Genomic DNA, 19,967 nt, shown 5'->3' on the forward strand with positions numbered 1-19,967 from the left:
ACTGGCATCCTCTCTGCAGGTTCGTCGTGATCGCTACTTTGTGGTCTCTACAACACCCTCACTCTCGCTTATGTCGTACTTTGACCATTACCCCTCCTGTAGGCCCTGTTCCCTTTCACCACCTTCCCCTTTCTGTAACGGTTGTCTTACTTGCAAGGTTTTCTCGGTTCATGTTACCAATGTTTCTCCTCGTGTCGTTCCATCCTTGGCCCCCATGGGCGGTCCCTCTTCCTAATTTTTGTAGAACCTTGACCCGCATGACTAAAGCTTTTACCCCCACAGTTCTGAAACGCCTTTTCCTGCTCACTTTTCTTACATTCCAGCTCCATCTCCGTCTTCACAGATGGATCTAAGTCTGCCGGCAGTGTAGGCTACTCCGTTGTATTTCCTGACTGCACGAATGTGTGTTTACCTGCCTCTAGAGACTAGCATCTTCATGGCAGAACTTTATACAATTTTGTATGCGCTTCATCACTGCGTTCTTGCGTCGTTCTTCCTTTGTTGTTGTAGTTGACTGTTGCAGTGCCTCATGACTCCTAAGAGTCCTCTAATCCTGTCAATCCTGTGGTTCGTCGAAATTCAATATTGGCTGTTTCTTACCTCCAGCAGATTTAAGGCAGTGGAGTTTTGCTGGGTTCCCCAGGCCATATTGGTGTTTTCTTAAATGAGCGTGAGGATGCTGCCACGAAGGAGGCTATCCACATTTGTCCTATTTTCTGCAGAGGTGTTGCTTATTTCAACTTCTACCCAGTTATTCATTCCTCAATCCATGCCGTTGGCAGGATCACTGGTCTTCTGTTACTGGTAACAAGCTGTGTGCTCTTAAGGGTAGTGTGTCCCCGTGGCCTTCCTCTTACCACTGTAACCGGCGATGGAAATGGCTCCGTCAGAGTTACATATTTGCCATACCCATTATAACTCATGGGCCTTAATGGAGCACCGCCCTGCTAATTATTATCCAAACTGCATTGTCCCTTTTCCAGTCGTGCTTATCCTTCAATGTCCTGGCTTCCAGGATGTGCGTGCGTCTTGCTTCCTGACTGTTTCCTCGCGGTCACCTGTCCCTCCATAGAATCATTGGTAAATCGAATACCTATGATGTGGTTCGCCGTGTGCGTTTTTGTTCTCGTATTGGCATCCTTAGTGATATATAGCTCCTTTTGAATATCCCACACATTTGACAGTGCTACGTGGCCTCCCCGGCTTGGTGCCTTCTTTTGATAATTACTTACATGTACATTATTTGGATAGATATAGTATTAATGAGTTTTTTCTCAGTAATGTACTGTTTGGACATTTCACTGAGATACAACTGTTTGTATCTCAGAGTAAACCGAGATACAAACTGTTTTCAAATGTCTGTTACCTAGATAGATGCTTATGATGTGGACTTGTTCAAGGGAGACGGCCATCGTCTTCCGCAAAGCCGAGAGCTTTGAAAACGATGTGATTTACACAAGTTTCCTGCTTTTCCAGTGCAGTTTGCCAACCCCCCACACACACACTCTCTGTATTACCTCTATATAATGCTGCACTGTACATGCATTTGCATAAAGAGTACGGCTCATTAGTCGTGCATTTTCCAGATTTTTTTTTTTTTTATACATAGACAATTTACATTTTTAAATGTTCTATAATAATTGAATGTAAGACATTAAATAGTAGGTAGATATTTACATTTACAGCCACTGTGTGCATATCAGTGTGTGTAAATAATAATAATAGTAAATATTGAGTTGAAAAATTAATATGATTATTATTATTTCAGATATTGCAGTTGTTGAAAGTTTACCTGTACAGTAACCGTAGTCTGTTTGACCCCAGTGACGTCCTTTATGTAAATTGTGGGAAGGATTCTCTTGGTCCAGCCTTAGGAGTTGAACGCTTCACTATAATGATGTTAAGTAAGTTATGAAATGTATATTATTATTCAAAGCATTACTATTGAAGAAGTTAATGGTTTGTGGTGGATTGACAATTCAACCTGGACGTTTAGGTGATATAGTGGTGAAGCGGGTCCTGTGTGGTACATTGGGATATGTCCTCAACTTGAATTGGAGGAACCTGGAATCAATCCCTGGTGGAAGAGAAATAGTTGAGTTAGGTTTCCTTTCATCTGATGCCTCTGTTTCTATGTGTTGTCCCGTCTTCTTCCTTCAAACACTTCCCCTTCAGAGCAGGAGAGATTGCTGAAATAGAGGGAATACAGAGAACATATACGGCACGCATAGACGCAATAAAGCACCTAAATTATTGGGATCGTCTCAAAGCCCTCCAAATGTACTCACTAGAAAGAAGACGAGAGAGATATCAAATAATATACACCTGGAAGATACTGGAGGGCCAAGTACCAAATCTACACAATAAAATAACAACGTACTGGAGTGAACGATATGGAAGAAAATGTAGAATAGAACCAGTGAAGAGCAGAGGTGTCATAGACACAATCAGAGAACACTGTATAAACATCAGAGGTCCGTGGTTGTTCAACGTCCTCCCAGCAAGCATAAGAAATATTGCCGGAACAACCGTGGACATTTTCAAGAGGAAATTAGATTTATTCCTCCAAGGAGTGCCGGACCAACCGGGCTGTGGTGGGTATGTGGGCCTACGGGCCGCTCCAAGCAACAGCCTGGTGGACCAAACTCTCACAAGTCAAGCCTGGCCTCGGGCCGGGCTTGGGGAGTAGAAGAACTCCCGGAACCCCATCAACCAGGTAATCAACCAGGTATCTATCAGTAAATAAGGTATCCAGGTTATGTTGAGATGATTTTGGGGCTTAGCATCCCCGCGGCCCGGTCCTCGACCAGTCCTTTTTGTAACTCGCGGCCCGGGAAGCAGCCCGTAGCAGCTATCTAACTCCCAGATACCTATTTACTGCTAGGTAATAGGGGCATCAGGGTGAAAGATATATTTTGCCCATTTCTCTCTGCTTTCACTGGGATAAAGCTCAAAACCTCATGACTACGAATCCGAAGCGCTGTCCACCCAGCTGTCAGGTGCCCAGGAGCTAGGTAGGCTAGTTACCTAGCCAGGAGCTAGGTAACTATTGATGATTGCTGTGGGTAACCTAGGGTGACTCTGATAAGCAAAAGTAAAGGCTTCCTGTCCCTGACAACATATATATTTTTTACTGTGCTGTGTGAAAAGAATGAAAATGACAATGGTTCTGTTCATCCTGGACATTTATCAAGTCACAGGCATGGCCTTATTAAATAAGGGTCCAGGGAGGACCAAAATAATATTGATTTTGTTTTCATGTACAAGTCTAGTACAGTATAAATTTTCAGCCATGTTATTGTGACTTAGTCTCTGCATGATGTGAAATGACAAAGTAAACGCCTTAACAGCAACCAGTTAACCAGGCCAAACTAAGTCTTTTTAAGACTGAGGGTTTTGTAAACAATATTTCTGTAGGGTCTTAACATTTTGTGCAAGTCTAAAACATTGGAAGATATTGCAAATATTGAAGGAGTCCAGATATGCCACTGGAAGCGACTAAAAATAACACCAAAATTAAGTGAGGTGAATTTAGAGTAGTTGCGGGTACATATACAGTAAAGTGTTTGTACGAATGTGGGAGATGATTCAGGGCAGGGGTGAGGGAGGGTTTTATCACCACTGCCGAGGGCTACCGCTGAAATATTCTTCTTTGTCGTATACAGTACTACTATAAGAAAGCCATCGTGACAATGCAGGGAATCAAACCCAAATTCATAAATCTAGTGTTTCAGATAAAAGAAAAATAATGATTACACATTAATGAAAGTTCATAATTTAAATATGTAAAATTCATAATTTTTAATATGTAAAATTCATAATTTTTAATATGTAAAATGACTATTTAACAGATTACAGTTGTGATGACCTAAATCATTCTGAACAATTAAGTTAAACCCTGCTAGGGTTTAACAATGCACTCGATGCTTTTCTGTGGGGGAGCCCTGTTTGTTCCTTGGAGCTATTGGATTGATGTTGGCTAATATTAGTACGAGGCTTCAGTCAAATGGAGTTGTCAAGCCTACAGGGGACCACTAGCCAGAAAGTGGTCCCCTCAGAGAAGCACAGGGAGTAATGACCTATGAAATGATCATGTATGAAAGTAATCATGTCTGCCATCAACTGGGGATGAGCACCCAGAAAGGTAGGCACTTCAAAACAGACCCCTCCTGGTAGAAAATTGGCAACCTGAGACCGAACAGGGGCAAGAAACTCACCGTCAGTTTGCCGACTGAAGCTAAACGGGGTGGACGTTTACTCTGGTCTCAGTTGCCTGACGGGCTTTTCACCCTGCTGGTGTTCCTGCTGTGTGTTGGTGCGGTGGCCAGGAGTTAGTACCAAGGACTGCATGTGCTTAGGGCTCCCGTCCCCAAGTGCCCAGTGAGTACACCCCTTGGGTCCCAGCGGTGTACTTTCATTGCTCTTCTCTGGGTCCTTTGGGTTCCCATTCCCCTAGAGGTAGTGGTTGCTTGACTTCAGCCTTGCCTTTAGGGTCAGCTTAGTTTTCGGTGTTTTTGTTTGGTCCTGGGTGAGGGGTGGTTGTTGCTGGTTGGGGTGCACTGAGCTGCATCGCTTGCATAATTGCAGTGGTCATGCCTCTTTCAGGTCCCCTGGGTTGTGGTGCTTCCTCGGGGTTCTTTTTCCTTTTAGTTGTTTTTATTGCCCGTTGGGAGGCTGCCGAGGTTCCTATTAGGTGATACCTGGGTTCAGGACAAAGACCTCTGGGCTTCCAAGATTGCTCACCACATGGGGGGGGGGGGTAAGGGCAGTTTGCCCGGCTAATTCATGGGGTTACAACCAGCTTTGGCAGCACCAGTGCCTGGGCTTCCCATAGGGATACATCCTCCTTCTGGCCCTGGAAAGCCCTGTCGGGGCTTGGTTGACCGATGGATGTGTCCTCATAATCCCATCTCGCTTTGCACAAATTTGAAGGTTGTTCATTGCTGCTGTCTCAGGGTGACAATCACTTGTTCTGCCTCTGTCATGCTGTTTGTTGGATCGCCAACACCTTTGACCCAGAGTCTTGTGACACTTGTTTACCCTTCATACTCCAATTTACCCATTTTGCTGTAGCTGAGGTTAGGGGTCAAAGAGCATGTTCATTTCATGCTAGGGTTAGGTTGCTGCATCATGTTTAGTTGGTTGCCCACTCGAATGCCCCGGGGCTGCCCCATTTTGGTTTTATGGACCCAGACTTGGGGCATTGGTCACTTCGACCATAGTTCAGTCTGCGCCCCTTTGTCTTCCCCTTGTTGGTGTGGTTCACCATTCTCCTACCTCACTGCTGCCGGCTCCCAAACGTCTGAGGGTTTCGGAGTTGGGGCAGGGTTTACCTGGGGATGAGACTCGGGCAGCTCTGAGGGTTGCTCCATTTGATGCGGGGATGGAGGCATTCGAGCCTGTTCTTCCCACTGAGGCTTCTGGGTCCTTTCAGCAAGACCCTTTCCTTGCTGCCTTTTCCTTGGCCTCTTGCCTTTTCTTCAAGGGTGGAGGGCATTGAGGACGGCTCTGCTCTGGGTCCTGGTTTGGAGGATTCCGTGGTTGGAGGGGGGAGGCGGCCTGGGGTGCTTGGGCCCCTTTCGAGACTGCCTGGGCTTTGGTGCATTCGGGGTGGGGTCTGCTGTTGCAAGGTTTGGGGTTTTCGTGTCAACACTTGTACAAATTTATGGGGTTTCATCAACCCAATTCCCCCCACCCCCACCCCCAGGTTTGTTTTAGAGTTCCCTTGGGTTCTGCAGCTTCGTCCATCTGGAGGGTTTTCTACCTCTCGTATTTCCCCTGAGGAGGCTCGGGAGGCCCTTGGTGACTACCTCCTGTGAGACCCTGATTTTGCCTGCGATGGACCTGGTTTCTATGAGTTTGGGTCTTTTTTCATGTATTGGGTGAGTTATGAGGTTCTTGCGTCTTCCTGGCTTGCGGACTGCCCTTATTTTCGTTGGGGGCGTGGCACACGTTCTATCATACCAGCACACTTGAGTGGCGAGACCTCACCACTGTGTTGCAGGTGTATTTAGGGGGGTGCATTTGAGCACCTTAACGCGTGCTTCTTTGCCCCTGTGCTTCCTCGTGAGGTTGGTGTGCTGCAGTTGAATGTCCAGGTCCCTTCCCTTCCCTTTCGGCTGCTTTTGTTGTGGAGGATTATTGTGCTCGCGAGCATTTGGCTTCGGTCCTCTGCTTCTTTTCCCTTCTCGGGCTGTCTTCAGACTGGTTTGTGGAGGCATTGAGTGCCGGGTCTTTGTCTGTGGCATCGACTTCAACGGTGCTGCTCAAACTGTATGTGCCTATCCTCCAGGAGGAGGTGTCTCTGTTTTATGCCTTGCGTGTCGGCAGGCTGTCCTCGCTCTCTGTGGATTCTGCTTGAGCCTTGGCTCTTAGATTTTCATCTGTTTTGTCCGCAGTTGTTTGCAGGCGGTTTCTGCTAGTTGCCACCCTCTTTCGGATATGTTGGTTGTCCGGGGTGCACACTCATGTGCTTTCCTTGGTGCTAGTTTCTGAGCCGGCGCCTGTTCCAGAGCCGTTTTCGTCTGCTCGCAAGTCGGGTTCTCAGAAAAGTTGCTGATCCTTTTACGGGTACTGGGGAAAAGCTGACTCTGTTTGCCCGCTCTTGGTTCCACGATTCATGGACATTTCAGGTCGTGTCTTCTGGCCTGCGGTGGAATTGGGCGACTCTTTGTCCCTCCGGGGTATTCTGGGCTGGCGGGACAGGCATCTTCCCCTTTGCTTTGTCGGGTCATCTTGGAGTGGGTGCACTTGGGCGTGGTCGAAACGACCTCGTCCCTCAAGGGAGTTTCCTGCGTGTTTCCAATCCCGAAATGGGACTGAGCGGATCTGCGGTTCATTCTGGACTTGTCCCGTCTGAACCCTTGGATTCCAGGCCCCTCTTTTCGGATGACCACTCTGTCCTATGTCTGAGTTCTTGGATGTTGTCTCTGGCGGCAAGCTTACCACTTTCGTTGCCTTCCCATGGGGCTAAATCTGACACCTCGTGTTTTCATGTGTCTTGCCTGGGTTGTGGTCGCCTGTCTGCGTCTGGTTGTGGTTGCCTGTCTGCATCTGGTAGGTGTTTGGGTTTTGGCCTACCTCGAAGACTGGTTGGTGTGGGCTCCCAGCAAGTCTGCGTGTCTGCTTGCCAGGGGTGTGGTTCTTTCGTTGCTCACCGGGTTCGGGCTCCTGGAGAACTAGCGGAAGTCTTATCTGGTCCTGTCTCGGGTTCGGACTTGGCTGAGCCTTGTCTGGGATTCCCGGACAGCGTCCTTGTCTCTCTCAGGCACGTCGTCTGAGAAACAAGTGGTTGCTCCGGCTGTTGTCCCGCAGTCGTCTGTTTCTGATGGGGTCTCGGGTCACTCGGCGGTTGCTCAAGCAATTGTGTCGAAATCTGAACGTCACTGTGATCGTTTACCTGCTGGGTCTGGTTTGGTTGCAGCATCTGTTCTGGTTCCTTCGGGGCCATCCCTTCCGCCTCTCTCGTGATCGCTGGGTTCGTCCCCCGGGGGCCTTGCGTCAGCGACTGTGTCGCCGGCCTCCTCTTCGGAGTTTTCAGGTTTTGATTCCTTGGTGCCCCCTGGAGCCCTGCTTCGATGTGTTCATGGATGCCTCCTCTCTAGGCTGAGGCTTTGACCAGTACTTACCAGGCCAGCCAGGGGCGGTGGGCTTCAGATTCGGCTTGCTCGGAACTCTACGATCTGATTCCATTTGGACTGTGCTCCGGTGGTTCATTGTCTGAACTGCAGGGGGGGGGAAATCTACAGTCCATGGCTCTTTGGGGCCAGTCACATCGGGTTGCTCTTCTAGTGAGTTATCGGGATTTAGTTCTCAGTGTGGTTCATATCCGGGGCGTGTCCATTGTCCTGGCGGACAGATTGTGACGGTTCATTCCCTTGTTCAAATTCAAATAAGTTTATTAAGGTATAAATACACACAAAGGGTTGACGTAGCTCAAGCTATTCGCACCCCGTTCAGTACAAAGTGTTGTGTACTCACCTAGTTGTACTCACCTAGTTGTGCTTGCGGGGGTTGAGCTCTGGCTCTTTGGTCCCGCCTCTCAACCGTCAATCAACAGGTGTACAGATTCCTGAGCCTATCGGGCTCTATCATATCTACACTTGAAACTGTGTATGGAGTCAGCCTCCACCACATCACTTCCTAATGCATTCCATTTGTCAACCACTCTGACACTAAAAAAGTTCTTTCTAATATCTCTGTGGCTCATTTGGGCGCTCAGTTTCCACCCGTGTCCCCTTGTGCGTGTGCCCCTTGTGTTAAATAGCCTGTCTTTATCTACCCTATCAATTCCCTTGAGAATCTTGAATGTGGTGATCATGTCCCCCCTAACTCTTCTGTCTTCCAGCGAAGTGAGGTTTAATTCCCGTAGTCTCTCCTCGTAGCTCATACCTCTCGGCTCGGGTACTAGTCTGGTGGCAAATCTTTGAACCTTTTCCAGTTTAGTCTTATCCTTGACTAGATACGGACTCCATGCTGGGGCTGCATGTGTGTGTGTGTGTATATATATATATACACACACACACACACACCACACACACATACATACATATATATATACATACATACATACACACACATATGTACATACATATACATACATACATCACAAACAATAATCATATACTGAACATTCTGAGTGATACACAAACATTTTGTACTAATGGTTCATAGTTGAGGCTAAGTAGCAAAAAGAAAATTAGTAGATCAAAGATAATTGAATGAGTTCCAAGTTTATATAAACCTATATTTTTAATTTGTTCTATATTTTTCAGGCCTTTGTTAGCCAAAAATATAATTCCAGCAGAGATGGTGTGTGAGGTAACACGTACAAAGTCTCTCCCTCTTTCCATAAGTGGATCTGGTACCAAAGAAAGAATAAGGGATCCAAATTCAAGAAATGATTTAGGTTCCAACCATTCTACATTAGGTGTAAATAGCAACACAAGTGAAACTAATGACAGAACACCACTTTCGCCTGATGACTGCTCACGTACATGTAGCAAAACATTGGGACATACGAGTGCTTCTGGAACTTTTGATAATCCACAGAAACCTCAACATATCCAGGGTTATCTGACAACCTTCCCTGTTCCTGGGTCATCAAGACAAACGCCAGAAGAAATAACATACAGAAAGTACAATCAAAATAAAGTCTTGCCTAGTACTTTCAGAAAGTCGGCATTTCCATACGTTGTCAAGAGTGGGTCGGAATCAGAGTCTACATACAGCCTCAAGGAATATGAAACCGGTAAGGAACTGTCATAGTCAGTTTAGACCTTAGTCTCACAAGTAGCATTGTTTATTTGTTCACAAATATTATTTCCTCAAGATTTAACATAAGAGGCATTCATTAATATACCTGATGTACTATCGTTACTTATGTGTAATACCTTGCTTTACTTATAGATGGTCATACTGTTAGTATGATCATCTGTTTGTCCTGGATTGATCTCAGTTCTGTGAATTTGATTATGGGTTGAAGGATGCGGGTTCAATCCCATCATATGGATTCGACATTTCCTCATGGGATCATACAATGAAAAACCTATAAACTTGTATTTTATATTTGTACTGTGATGTTTTGCTACATTAAAAAGGATAAGAGTTAATGAGACAGGCATTGACAGTGCAAAACTAAAGTCATTTTCATAAAGCAATCTCTGTATTTTAATCTTTCCCGGATTTAGTAATGTTTAACCAACAAATTTGTCCATGGCCATTTACTGTATTAATAATCTACATAAAACATATATTAGCATTGTTTTCTGAGTTAAGGCTCCTCAAATGCTTGCTAAGCCAGAGCCCATTTTGTCCACCCAGGAAAACTTGCTAGGCTCTTCTTGATAGTGTCTCCAACCTTGACAACAAGACTTAAAATAATCTAGTCATGTATTTGAGGGAATTGGCAAGTCCAATTCCAGCCACCACCACTGGACCAGCCCACCACCCAAGTGGGGTCCTTGGCCCCATATTTCTTAAGGAACACAAATGAGTAATGCAGCTCGGAGATACATACAAACGAACCAAATCACAAGTTGACCTGCATGCATTTCTTGTTGCAAATAGAGGCGAGAGACATGAGCAATGTTATACGTAATAAACATTGGGAAGAGTTCCTACAAAGTATAAACGAGTAAACATCACCAGTTGAAGTTTGGGAAAAGATATGAAAAATCTCTGGAAGCAGCCCAACCAAACCACTGCACCACAGCCCACTAGAACAAGCAAACATTCTCCTTGATCAATGGGCACTAACATCGAGCTACAATTTGCTCCCAATTAACATACAGAATAAACTTAACACAACCCCAACAGACAATGAACCATCAGTCTTGCCTGTACAGCCATTAACGTATCGGACCTTAATGATGTAACTGAATAGGAATTAAATCGTGCACTAATGATGGGCAAATCAACTGCTCGTGGAGAGGACGGTATTACTTACAGTTTACTGAGATTAGTCTCAAAAGTTCCAGGTAATCCACTCTTAGTGTTATACAGAATGAGTTTAAGTGAAGGGGTATTACCTGATACTTGGACAAAGTGTCATTGTTCCCATCCCCAAACCACATTCAGATAATTATAGACCCATATCTCTAACATCGTGTGTTTGTAAAGTGCTTGAATGCATTGTCCTTAACCGACTCGTGTATCGTATACAGGGGCACCTGTCGCCCCAACTGCTTGGATTTATGCCTGGGCTCAATACACACACTGTTTTGCTTCTGCTTTTGGAGAAAGCAAAGTTTGGCTTACTTTTGTAAAATTCTGTTTTGGAGAATTGCTTTGGTCTGGGACTCTTTGGAGGCTGGTCGCTACAGGTAGCTCTTCACCTGAATTCTTAGTTTAGCTCTGTGTACATGCAGTTCGCATTCAGGGAGTGTTCAACGCCCTGGCAGACGGCCTGTCTTGCCTCCTCCCTTTGGCTTTGCCGGATGTACAAGCACCCTGTGGTGGACCTCTTCCCATCTGAGTGTTCCTGTGTCGGTGCACTGTTCCCAAACTGCAAGGCCTTTGCGGTGGACGGTTTTCGGCGGGACTAGCCGGCGTGGGGGTTCCTGTCTCTCTTCCCCTCCCAGTCCAGCTGTTGCTCCAGGTTTTGCCTCGGATGAATCCTATCGGAGAGAATTTTTTTGGCCTCTTGGTGGCCAGTCCAGCCTTGGTTTCAGGCACTGCCTGCTCTGTATTTGAACTCTGGCATTTTTTTCCATAGCTCCGCCTCTTTCAGCAGGTCAGGCTGGTGAGGTTCTCGCTGGTTTAACTTTACCCTCCGCAATACGCATCTGGTCTTTCTGATGCGTGTGTACAGTATCGCCATTTGTTTAGTGATCAGGTGGCTTCTTTGTTGGTGTCTCACCTGTGGTCTTCTTCTCAGCAACAGTATGAAGTTTCTTGGTGGTTTTTCCAACATTTTCTTTCTCTGTCGGGTTTCGTTGGTGTTGGACAAGGTTATTTTGTTCTTTCTCTAGGCATTTTCTGGATCAGCATCTCATGCCGAATACTGTCGATTCTTATCATGTGACATTGGCACAGCTGGTGCAGCTTGCATTTGAGGTGGATGTCACTTCCGTCACTTTCTGCAAGTTTCCTCGTGTTTTTTCACCTCTGGCCTGCTCATGCGCCACCTGAGCCTTCTTGGTCTTTGGACCGTGTTCTTTCCTTTTCAATTAACCTCAGCTTGGGGTGGCCCCTTCAGTTCGTGATGGCTTCTGAACAGCTTTATTTCTGTTGGCTTTTTCCACTGAGGGTTGGGTTGGGGAGCTTCATGCTCTTCTTTGGCATCAGGGGGTTTTGTTTGTTTGGTAGTTTTGTTCGTTTCCAGCCGGCTCCTTTTTTTCAATCGATAATTGAGACGCCAGATTTCTGGAGGGGTTTGTTGGTTGTGGATGCTTGGTTGGTTCGGCTTGAGGTGCATCACGTGCTGTGTCATATGGCAGCATTACATCGCTACCTGCAGGCCACCAGTTGTGTGTCGGTGGACTTGTTCTGGGTTGCTCCGGTTTCTCTTGGTCCCTGCTCCAGGGCTTGCATGTCTCCAGTTGTCCACAGAGTCATTGCGTCTAGCCATCCTGTGGTCTACCCTCGTGCACATGATGATGGATGTATGCCGCTCTTTTGGCTGTATGTCTTTGGACAGTATTTGTGCTCGGGTTTTGGAGGTCGATCAGGATCCTGGCCGCCAGGTCTCTTGTGAACGCTCCGGGCCCTCTGTGATTTTGTGTTGTTTTGGGGCTTTTATAGCCGACGGCTGTCTCTTTGTCAGGTTGAGATCTGCGGGGGGAAGTTCCTACGTTACTCCCTGTTTTCCTTCTCTGTGGGTAATTAAGAGAGGGGAGCCAACAGGGATCTCCACAGGGATCCCACAGAAAACCAGCATTGTATATAATATAACGCTAGTTTCTGGGTGAGCCTCAGAGGCTTCCTGACACCCTCCCTCCCTCCCTCCCTCCAGTCAACAGATTTCATCATTCAAAGAACTGACTGGGGGCTGTTAGATGGATGAAGTTGCTTGTTTGTTTGCTTTCTGGGGGAGTTCTTTTGCACTTGTGAGAACGTAGGTCGCACTTTTCAACCAGACAGTACTCTGTTTTGATTCGCCTACCTTTCTGGGTGTCTTCCCTGGTCGATGTCAAGATGACATAATTTAAATGTAAAGTTTTCATTGGCCATTGCTTCCTTCGTCTCTCTGAGGGGGGGCCAGGTTCTGGCTTGTGATCCCCAGTAGGCTTATAAACAACTCTGTGACTAATGACACTCAAGTGTCATGGCACTTGATCAGTACGATAGCTAAAGGGAGCCTCCAGAGCTCAACTGGAAACTGGTGTTTCATTACCTTCGACACTGGTTTTTTACAGTTTGTACAGGATGTTGTTATTGTAAAGAAAGTTAATTGGACAGGGTTGAGTTGAGCAATGCACCAAGGTATTCTCCACGTAGAGAGGGGCACAGCATAGTGAGCAGAGAACTGGCATGAATGTGACTTAGGGCTACATATCTGGAGAGTACCATGACATGGAACCGATTCCACGAGAAAAAAAGATGATTTGATCTTGATTTATTGTTTGTAAGCAGATTTTCTCTGCACAGAATGCATGTTGGCTGTTTTTGGTATGAATTTGTGACTAGGCAGTTCATTAATGGGGTTTATCTATGGTTCCCACTTGCTTCTCTTGCCAGATAATAATTCTGCCATCTGGTATGCCAAGATCATGTCTCAGGATCATGGGGGTCATGGTATGTGGCCCTCTGGTGCCAGTGCTGTAATCTCTGAGGATCTAAAAAAGTGCTATGTAGAAAGTAGTGTTTCATTTAACTTGATGGTTTTTGTATACTGTAATGTATGTATGTGTGTATATATGTAGTTGTGAATAGTTTTAGTACTTGTGTAAACCCTATTTTCCTTGACAGCATTGTGTTTTAACACAGACTATGTGGAGAGTGATGCGTGCGTGGAGGACAATGAAGCTGATGACGACTCCGTTATTGAGGTTTGTAGAATATTACCGTAGTTGCAGGCATGCAAGAAACATCCCTATTTTACAAGGATGTTTTATGGAAAAAAAATTTTTAGTATGTTTTATCGTACATTTATTGAAAGATATTTTAAAGTAATTTTTGTAGGGAAAAATTTCCTCAAAGTCTTTACTATTTTCTTGGGTGGTGGTGGACCAAAATACGAAGCAGCTGCCCTATTACCATGGTCTTTTGTGTATACTACAACATCTAGTTTAAATTTGATGTTATAACAGTGCCTTTTCTGGGGGAAGTCCCTTCGTCTGGTAAGGAGGTAAGCGAGATTATATGAGCTTCCTTCATAACTGCAAGCGTATTGTAAGCAATTTTCCATAAACTTGTCATTACAGACTGATAATTTGGCTTGTTTTCAATATTTTATTATTAGCAGCAATTTTTGTAACTAGCGAACTTACCCAGTATGCTCGTCTGGCTCCCTAGCCTACGGCGCTCGGTCTCCCAACTGTAATATGGCTGCATTAGATGCAGGGCAATTCTGTGATACATTTAAAAATTTAAAAAGTGGGTGTAATGCACTGGCAAATACAGTACTGTACTTGTAAAGATCACTTTCTTTTTAATACAGCAATGTTGTATTAGTAAGGTTGCTGATGTTGCTGGACAACAACCTGAGAAAGCTTTTTTCATTTGATTTGAAAATTCCAATCAGTTTTATAAATTAGATTAAATCATAATACAATAAATACAAAAATTGGGTTATTGAATAAAAATACTAAAAGATATTCAGAGAGAATCTGGAAGATCTTCTGTAAATACCTTATAATTATATACTATACTGTATATTCAACATACATTATACTGCATATATGTATACTGTATATGTGTTGTAAATAGGCCCTATTAATGATTGGCAAATTTTCTCTCAGAATGCTGGCGTTGCAGTGTTGGCTCTCCACGCTCTGTGCGAGTCTGAGCGAGACTTCTGGCCAGATGATGATAACGATACAGACGAGTCGAGTGAGACGGACGACCCGGAGCTAGTGGCCGAGAGTTGGTACTGTCTCAGCTGTAGTGAGAAAAACAAGCCATTTGTACGATACTGCAGTAAATGCTGGCAGGTGAGTAGCGGCCCTCTGGTGTTGATGATGAACCTATGTTAGCATTGACGAATTCCTGGTGCCTCCCAAGATATGCTGTTAGGCTTTGCTACCTGCATCTAACCTCTCCAGGTGGCAAGAAAATTAAGCCATTCCCAGTATCAAGAGCTGATACTGGAGATCTGTGGAGGTGCGAATGCACCCTGCATGATGGGAGATGTCTCCCTTGTGAATGTGTTAAGATGAAGATGAAGCCACCCAAAAGGTGGCACGGGCATGAATAGCCCGTAAGTGGTGGCCCTTTTGAGCCATCACCAGTATCAATAGATGATACTGGAGATCTGTGGAGGTGCGACTGCACCCAGCGTGACGGGAGATGTCTCCCGTGTTTTAAACAGAAGATGAAGATGAAGCCACCCAAAAGGTGGCTCGGGCATGAATAGCCCGTAAGAGGTGGCCCTTTTGAGCCATCACCAGTATCAATAGATGATACTACAGATCTGTGGAGGTGCGACTGCACCCTGCGTGACGGGAGATGTCTCCCGTGTGAATGTGTTAAAATGAAGATGAAGCCACCCAAAAGGTGGCACGGGCATGAATACCCCGTAAGTGGTGGCCCTTTTGAGCCATCTCCAGTATCAAGAGCTGATACTGGAGATCTGTGGAGGTGCAAGTGCACTCTGCGTGACGGGAGATGTCTCCTATGAATGTGTCCAAGATGACGATTAAGCCATCCAAAAGGTGGCATGGGCATGAATTGCCCGTAAGTGGTGGCCCTTTTGACCCATCACCAGTATCAATAGATGATACTGGAGATCTGTGGAGGTGCGACTGCACCCTGCGTGACGGGAGATGTCTCCCGGACCAAATGGTGTGATGAGTAGAGAGAGAGAGAAGATTTAGCCACCCAAAAGGTGGCTTGGGCATGAATAGCCCATAAGTGGTGGCCCTTTTGAGCCATTTCCAGTATCAATAGATGATACTGGAGATCTGTGGAGGTGCGACTGCACCCTGCGTGACGGGAAATGTCTCCCGTGGATGAGTAGAACTGAAGAATCTGATTGATTGATGAAGATTAAGCCACCCAAGAGGTGGCACGGGCATGAATAGCCCGTAAGTGGTGGCCCTTTTGAGCCATTACCAGTATCAAAAGATGATACTGGAGATCTGTGGAGGCGCAACTGCACCCTGCGTGACGGGAGATGTCTCCCGGACCAAGTGGTGACCAAATGGCTTGAATAAAATGAATCTATTCTACACTACTAAGTGTCTGGGTGTGATCTGAATGGCATTCCTACTTAGCTGCTAAATATGTTCACCGCTGAATTTATGCTTACCTTGACTTTACCAGATTTGCTGTTATTGATCCTCTAAAACTGGGTTTTTAGCTGGGTTTATGGGATTCAATCGCTGAACAATTTTAAAAATAAATTTTGATAAAATCCTTATGATTTTCTTTCAGCTGTTTTGCTACCATTCCATATGTACAGTTAAACCTAGTTATTGACATTTCTTCTCGGGAGCCCCTTTGGCTCCCTGGAGCTATTAGGCTGACATTTGTTATATTAGTCTGGGGCATCAGTCAGAGTTCAGCCTACCAGGGACCACGAGCCAGAACCTGGTCCCCCTCAGAGAGGCAAAGGGAGCAATGGCCTATGGAAACCCCCCCCATGTATTTGGAGGCATTCCATGTCTGCCATTGACCGGGGTTGGCACCCAGAAAGGTGGGCATAACAAAACAGACCCCACATAGTAAGAAAATTGTAACCGAAGACCGAACAGAGAGGCAGAACCCCCCCTACTTAAAAGCATGCAAATGCCATACTCCGCCGCTTGTCCGCACAGCCCTCCCCTCCTTGGGAGGGGGAAAGTGGGGAGCCTCAGACCCCCCGCGTCGGCTACCCAACAACTCAAGTTCGTTGGCTGATGTTGTCCGGGGCAGACGTTGACTCTGGCCTCAGATTTCAAGAGGAAACTAGATTTATTCCTCCAAGGAGTGCCGGACCAACCGGGCTGTGGTGGGTATGTGGGCCTGCGGGCCGCTCCAAGCAACAGCCTGGTGGACCAAACTCTCACAAGTCAAGCCTGGCCTCGGGCCGGGCTTGGGGAGTAGAAGAACTCCCAGAACCCCATCAACCAGGTATCAACCAGATTCATAGGCGGTTATGTACTTTAGTGGTGTGTTTTGCTGTGTGTGTGGCACAGTGGCCAGGAGAACTTTGAGAGTACCGAGGGCTGCATGCTGCACTTACAGGATGCTTAAGAAAGAGAACTTTTACCACCCTTGGTGTTCTAGGGTTCCCTTCCATAGAACTTTCAGGGACCACTTCCGTAGGGGTCTTTGCAGCTCGACTTTTACACTGCCCTTGGGGCCAGCTGGGGTTTTTGTAGCCTTTGTTTGGCCTTGGGTAGGAAGGGGTGTCATTTACTGGTACTTGGTTGTTTTTCCTGGCTTGGACTGGGGTGGAGGCAAGGTACAGCTCAGCTCACCTACCAACGTGGCGGCCAGTTTGTGTTCCTCTGGGGACATGTACTTTTGTGGGGGGTTTCTTTTATGTTTGTTTTCCTTGCCTGGGAGAGGGGGGGGGTCTGCCTGGTTTGGCTATTGGTCTGCTTCTGTTGTTTGGGTGTCCCTCCTCTAGGTCCCCATGGTAGTACACTTCACAGGGGTTCAGCTTTAGCAGATCCCCTAGTTAGTTTGGGCCCAGCCGGTTTTGTTGTACTTTGCCTGGACTTCCCGTAGCAGTCAGCCTACAGGTCCTGGAAATCCTCATTGGGGCTCATAAGACCTAAGGATGCATCGTCTGAGTTCCACCTCACCTCGTGTGAGTTTGAGGGTTGCTGTATGTCCTTGTCTCAGGGTGGCAGTCACTGTTTTTGCCTCCGTTATGCTACCTGTTGGGTCAACAACACCTTTGATCCAGAGCCTTGCAAGTCGTGCTCTCTGTTTGTCCTCCAATTTACTCATTCTGATTACATTTGTATTTGGGTACAGGCAGCATCTGCGTTGCATGCTAGGTTTAGGTTGCTGCAACGCGCTGGGTTGGTTGCCTACCCGGATGTCCCAAGGCTGCCCTGTTTTGGTTATAGGGACCCAGACTTGGGGTGCATTAGTTACTTCGACTTTGGTTCCGTCCGCACTCCCTAGTCCTTCCCATGTTGTTCATCCTTCTCCCCCCATCCTTGCTCTCAGCTCCCAAACATCTGGGGGTTTCAGAGTCGGGGCAGGGTTTAGTTGGTAATGAGACTGGCAGCTTCAAGGGCTGCCCCATTCAGGGTTGGGGACGGAGGCATTCAAGCTGGTCCCTCCTGCCATGGCTTCTGAGTCCCACCCGCAGGCCCCCTTCTATTTTGCCTTTCCCCTGGACTCTGCCTTTTTTCAGGGGTAGAGGGTATGGAGCTGCTCCGGGTCCTGGTTTGGAGGATCCTGGGCTGAGGAGTTGACCTGCGGAGCTTGGGTCTCCTTTGAACCCGCTTAGGTTTTGGTACCCACTTCATGGGCTTGTTGTTGCAAGGGAAGGGATTTTCTTACCCCCCTTTCCTGTATGAATATGATTTGGGGTCGGCTCCTAACCAGGTTCAGATCCGGGTTCCCTTGGGTTCCTTGGCTCCTTTCCGGAGGTTTTCTGCCTCTTGTCTCTCCCTTAGGGAGGTTCGAGAGGCGATTGCTGCGTACCTCCTGCGAGACCCGGATTCTGCCTCTGTGATGGATCCGTCCTCGTTTGAGTTTGGTTCTTCTTACTCGTATTGGGTCCGTTTGTAGGTTCCAGAGTCTTCCTGGCTGGCAGACTACCCATTCTTTTCGTTGGCGGGGGTGGCATGGGTTTTGTCGGACCCTCGCGCTTCAGTGGCAAGAAACTTCTATCATTCTGGAGGTTTACCTGGGGGCGAGTTTGAGCACCTTAATGCGTGCTTGTTCACCCCTGTGCTTCCTCGGGATGTTGGCCTTGTGCAGTTGCACGTGCATGTTCCCATCCTTTCAGTATCTTTGGTGGCTAAGGATTTGTGCATCTGTAGGCATTTGGCTTTGGTCTTGCGCTTCTTTTCCCTTCTCGAGTTGTCCTCGGTCTAGCTTGAGGACCTGAAGGGTCATAAAGCTAGTCCTAGAGGACAAACAGGGTCCTGGAGGCTCTGTATCACGTCAACGTTCCTGATTCAAGTCGTTGTGTGTGGCTTTGGGTTGCAGGTTGCACCCAGTTGTCTCAACTTCTGGTTGAGGAGCAAGTGGCAGCCGCCTCCTGGGTAAGTCTCTCTTTATTTATCTTTGGTTAGGTAGCTCCAGGGAGCCAAAGGGGTTCCCCTCAGAAAACCAGTGTTGAATGTAATAAAATGATATTTTCTGGGTGAGCCCCGGAGGCTCCCTGGCACCCTCCTTCCCTCTGGTCGGTGTTGTTGGTGGTGGTGTTTTTTTTTTTTTTTTTTCTTTTTTTTTTCTTTTTTTTTTGCGTGGGTTTTGATGCTCGGTTGCAACTCTTATACCATGTCGTAGCTCAGTCGATTAAGGCAACGTCTGGGATGCTCTCAGACGTAGGTTCGAATCCTTGTCACAACCCTTGTGGATTTGTTCGTTTGATGCATCATGCTAATGTGATTTCTGTGTGTAATGAAGTAAGGGCGAAGAGGTAGAACAGCCTATTGACATAGCTCGAGTGCAGGGGGGAATTGTGTAAAATCCTGGTTTGTGTCTCGGAGAGGCTGCAGGATCCAAGTAAATTCAGTAGAATTTCTGGTTGCAATTCTTATACCATGTCGTAGCTCAGTCAATTAAGGCAGCGTCTGGGATGCTCTCAGACGCAGGTTCGAATCCTTGTCACGGCCCTTGTGGATTTGTTCTTTTGATGCTCAGCCTCCGGGTTGTTGAGTAACTGGCACAGGGGTTTCCGGGGCTTTCCCCTAACCCTCCCGGGAAGGGGAGGGCTATACAGACAAGCAGCGGAGTGGGGCATTGGCTTGTTTTTAAGTGGGGGGGGGAGGAATCTGCCTCTCTGTTCGGTCTTCAGTTGTGATTTTCTTACAATGTGAGGTCTATTTTGTTATGCTTACCTTTCTGGGTGCCAACCCTGGTTGATGGCGGACATGGAAAGCCTCCAAATACATGGGGGTATCCATAGGCCATTGCTCTCTCTGCCTCTCTGAGGGAGGGTCCAGGTTCTGGCTTGTGGTTCCCTTTAGGCTGAACTCCAATTGACTGATGCCCCCAGATTAATATAAAAAATATCAGCCTGATAGCTCCGGAGAGCATCCGGGCCTCACCCAGAAAATAGCATTTCATTACATTCAACGCTGGTTTTGAAGTCTTAATGGCATCTAATTAATAGGACTGGTGGTGGTGATTTTGACCGTATGGGACAAATTGGTCAGTATGTTGATGTGTAAGGTTAAGAACCTCTGGTC

The 19,967-nt window shown here is 46.7% G+C and overlaps 1 protein-coding gene across 1 annotated transcript in view; it reads left to right on the top strand.

Annotated features, from left to right (window-relative positions):
- Positions 1-19,967, top strand: part of LOC123758445 (E3 ubiquitin-protein ligase Mdm2) — a 53,431-nt gene that overhangs the window by 7,912 nt on the left and 25,552 nt on the right. Inside the window, exons 3-6 of the mRNA XM_069323071.1 lie at positions 1,769-1,904; positions 8,775-9,250; positions 13,429-13,490; positions 14,403-14,631. Coding sequence (XP_069179172.1) covers positions 8,809-9,250; positions 13,429-13,490; positions 14,403-14,631 — 733 coding nt within the window. The 5' untranslated portion in view covers positions 1,769-1,904; positions 8,775-8,808. The remainder of the gene's footprint in view (positions 1-1,768; positions 1,905-8,774; positions 9,251-13,428; positions 13,491-14,402; positions 14,632-19,967) is intronic.

The sequence above is a fragment of the Procambarus clarkii genome, chromosome 11 (assembly GCF_040958095.1).
Source record: "Procambarus clarkii isolate CNS0578487 chromosome 11, FALCON_Pclarkii_2.0, whole genome shotgun sequence".
Classification (NCBI taxonomy): Eukaryota; Metazoa; Arthropoda; class Malacostraca; order Decapoda; family Cambaridae; genus Procambarus; species Procambarus clarkii.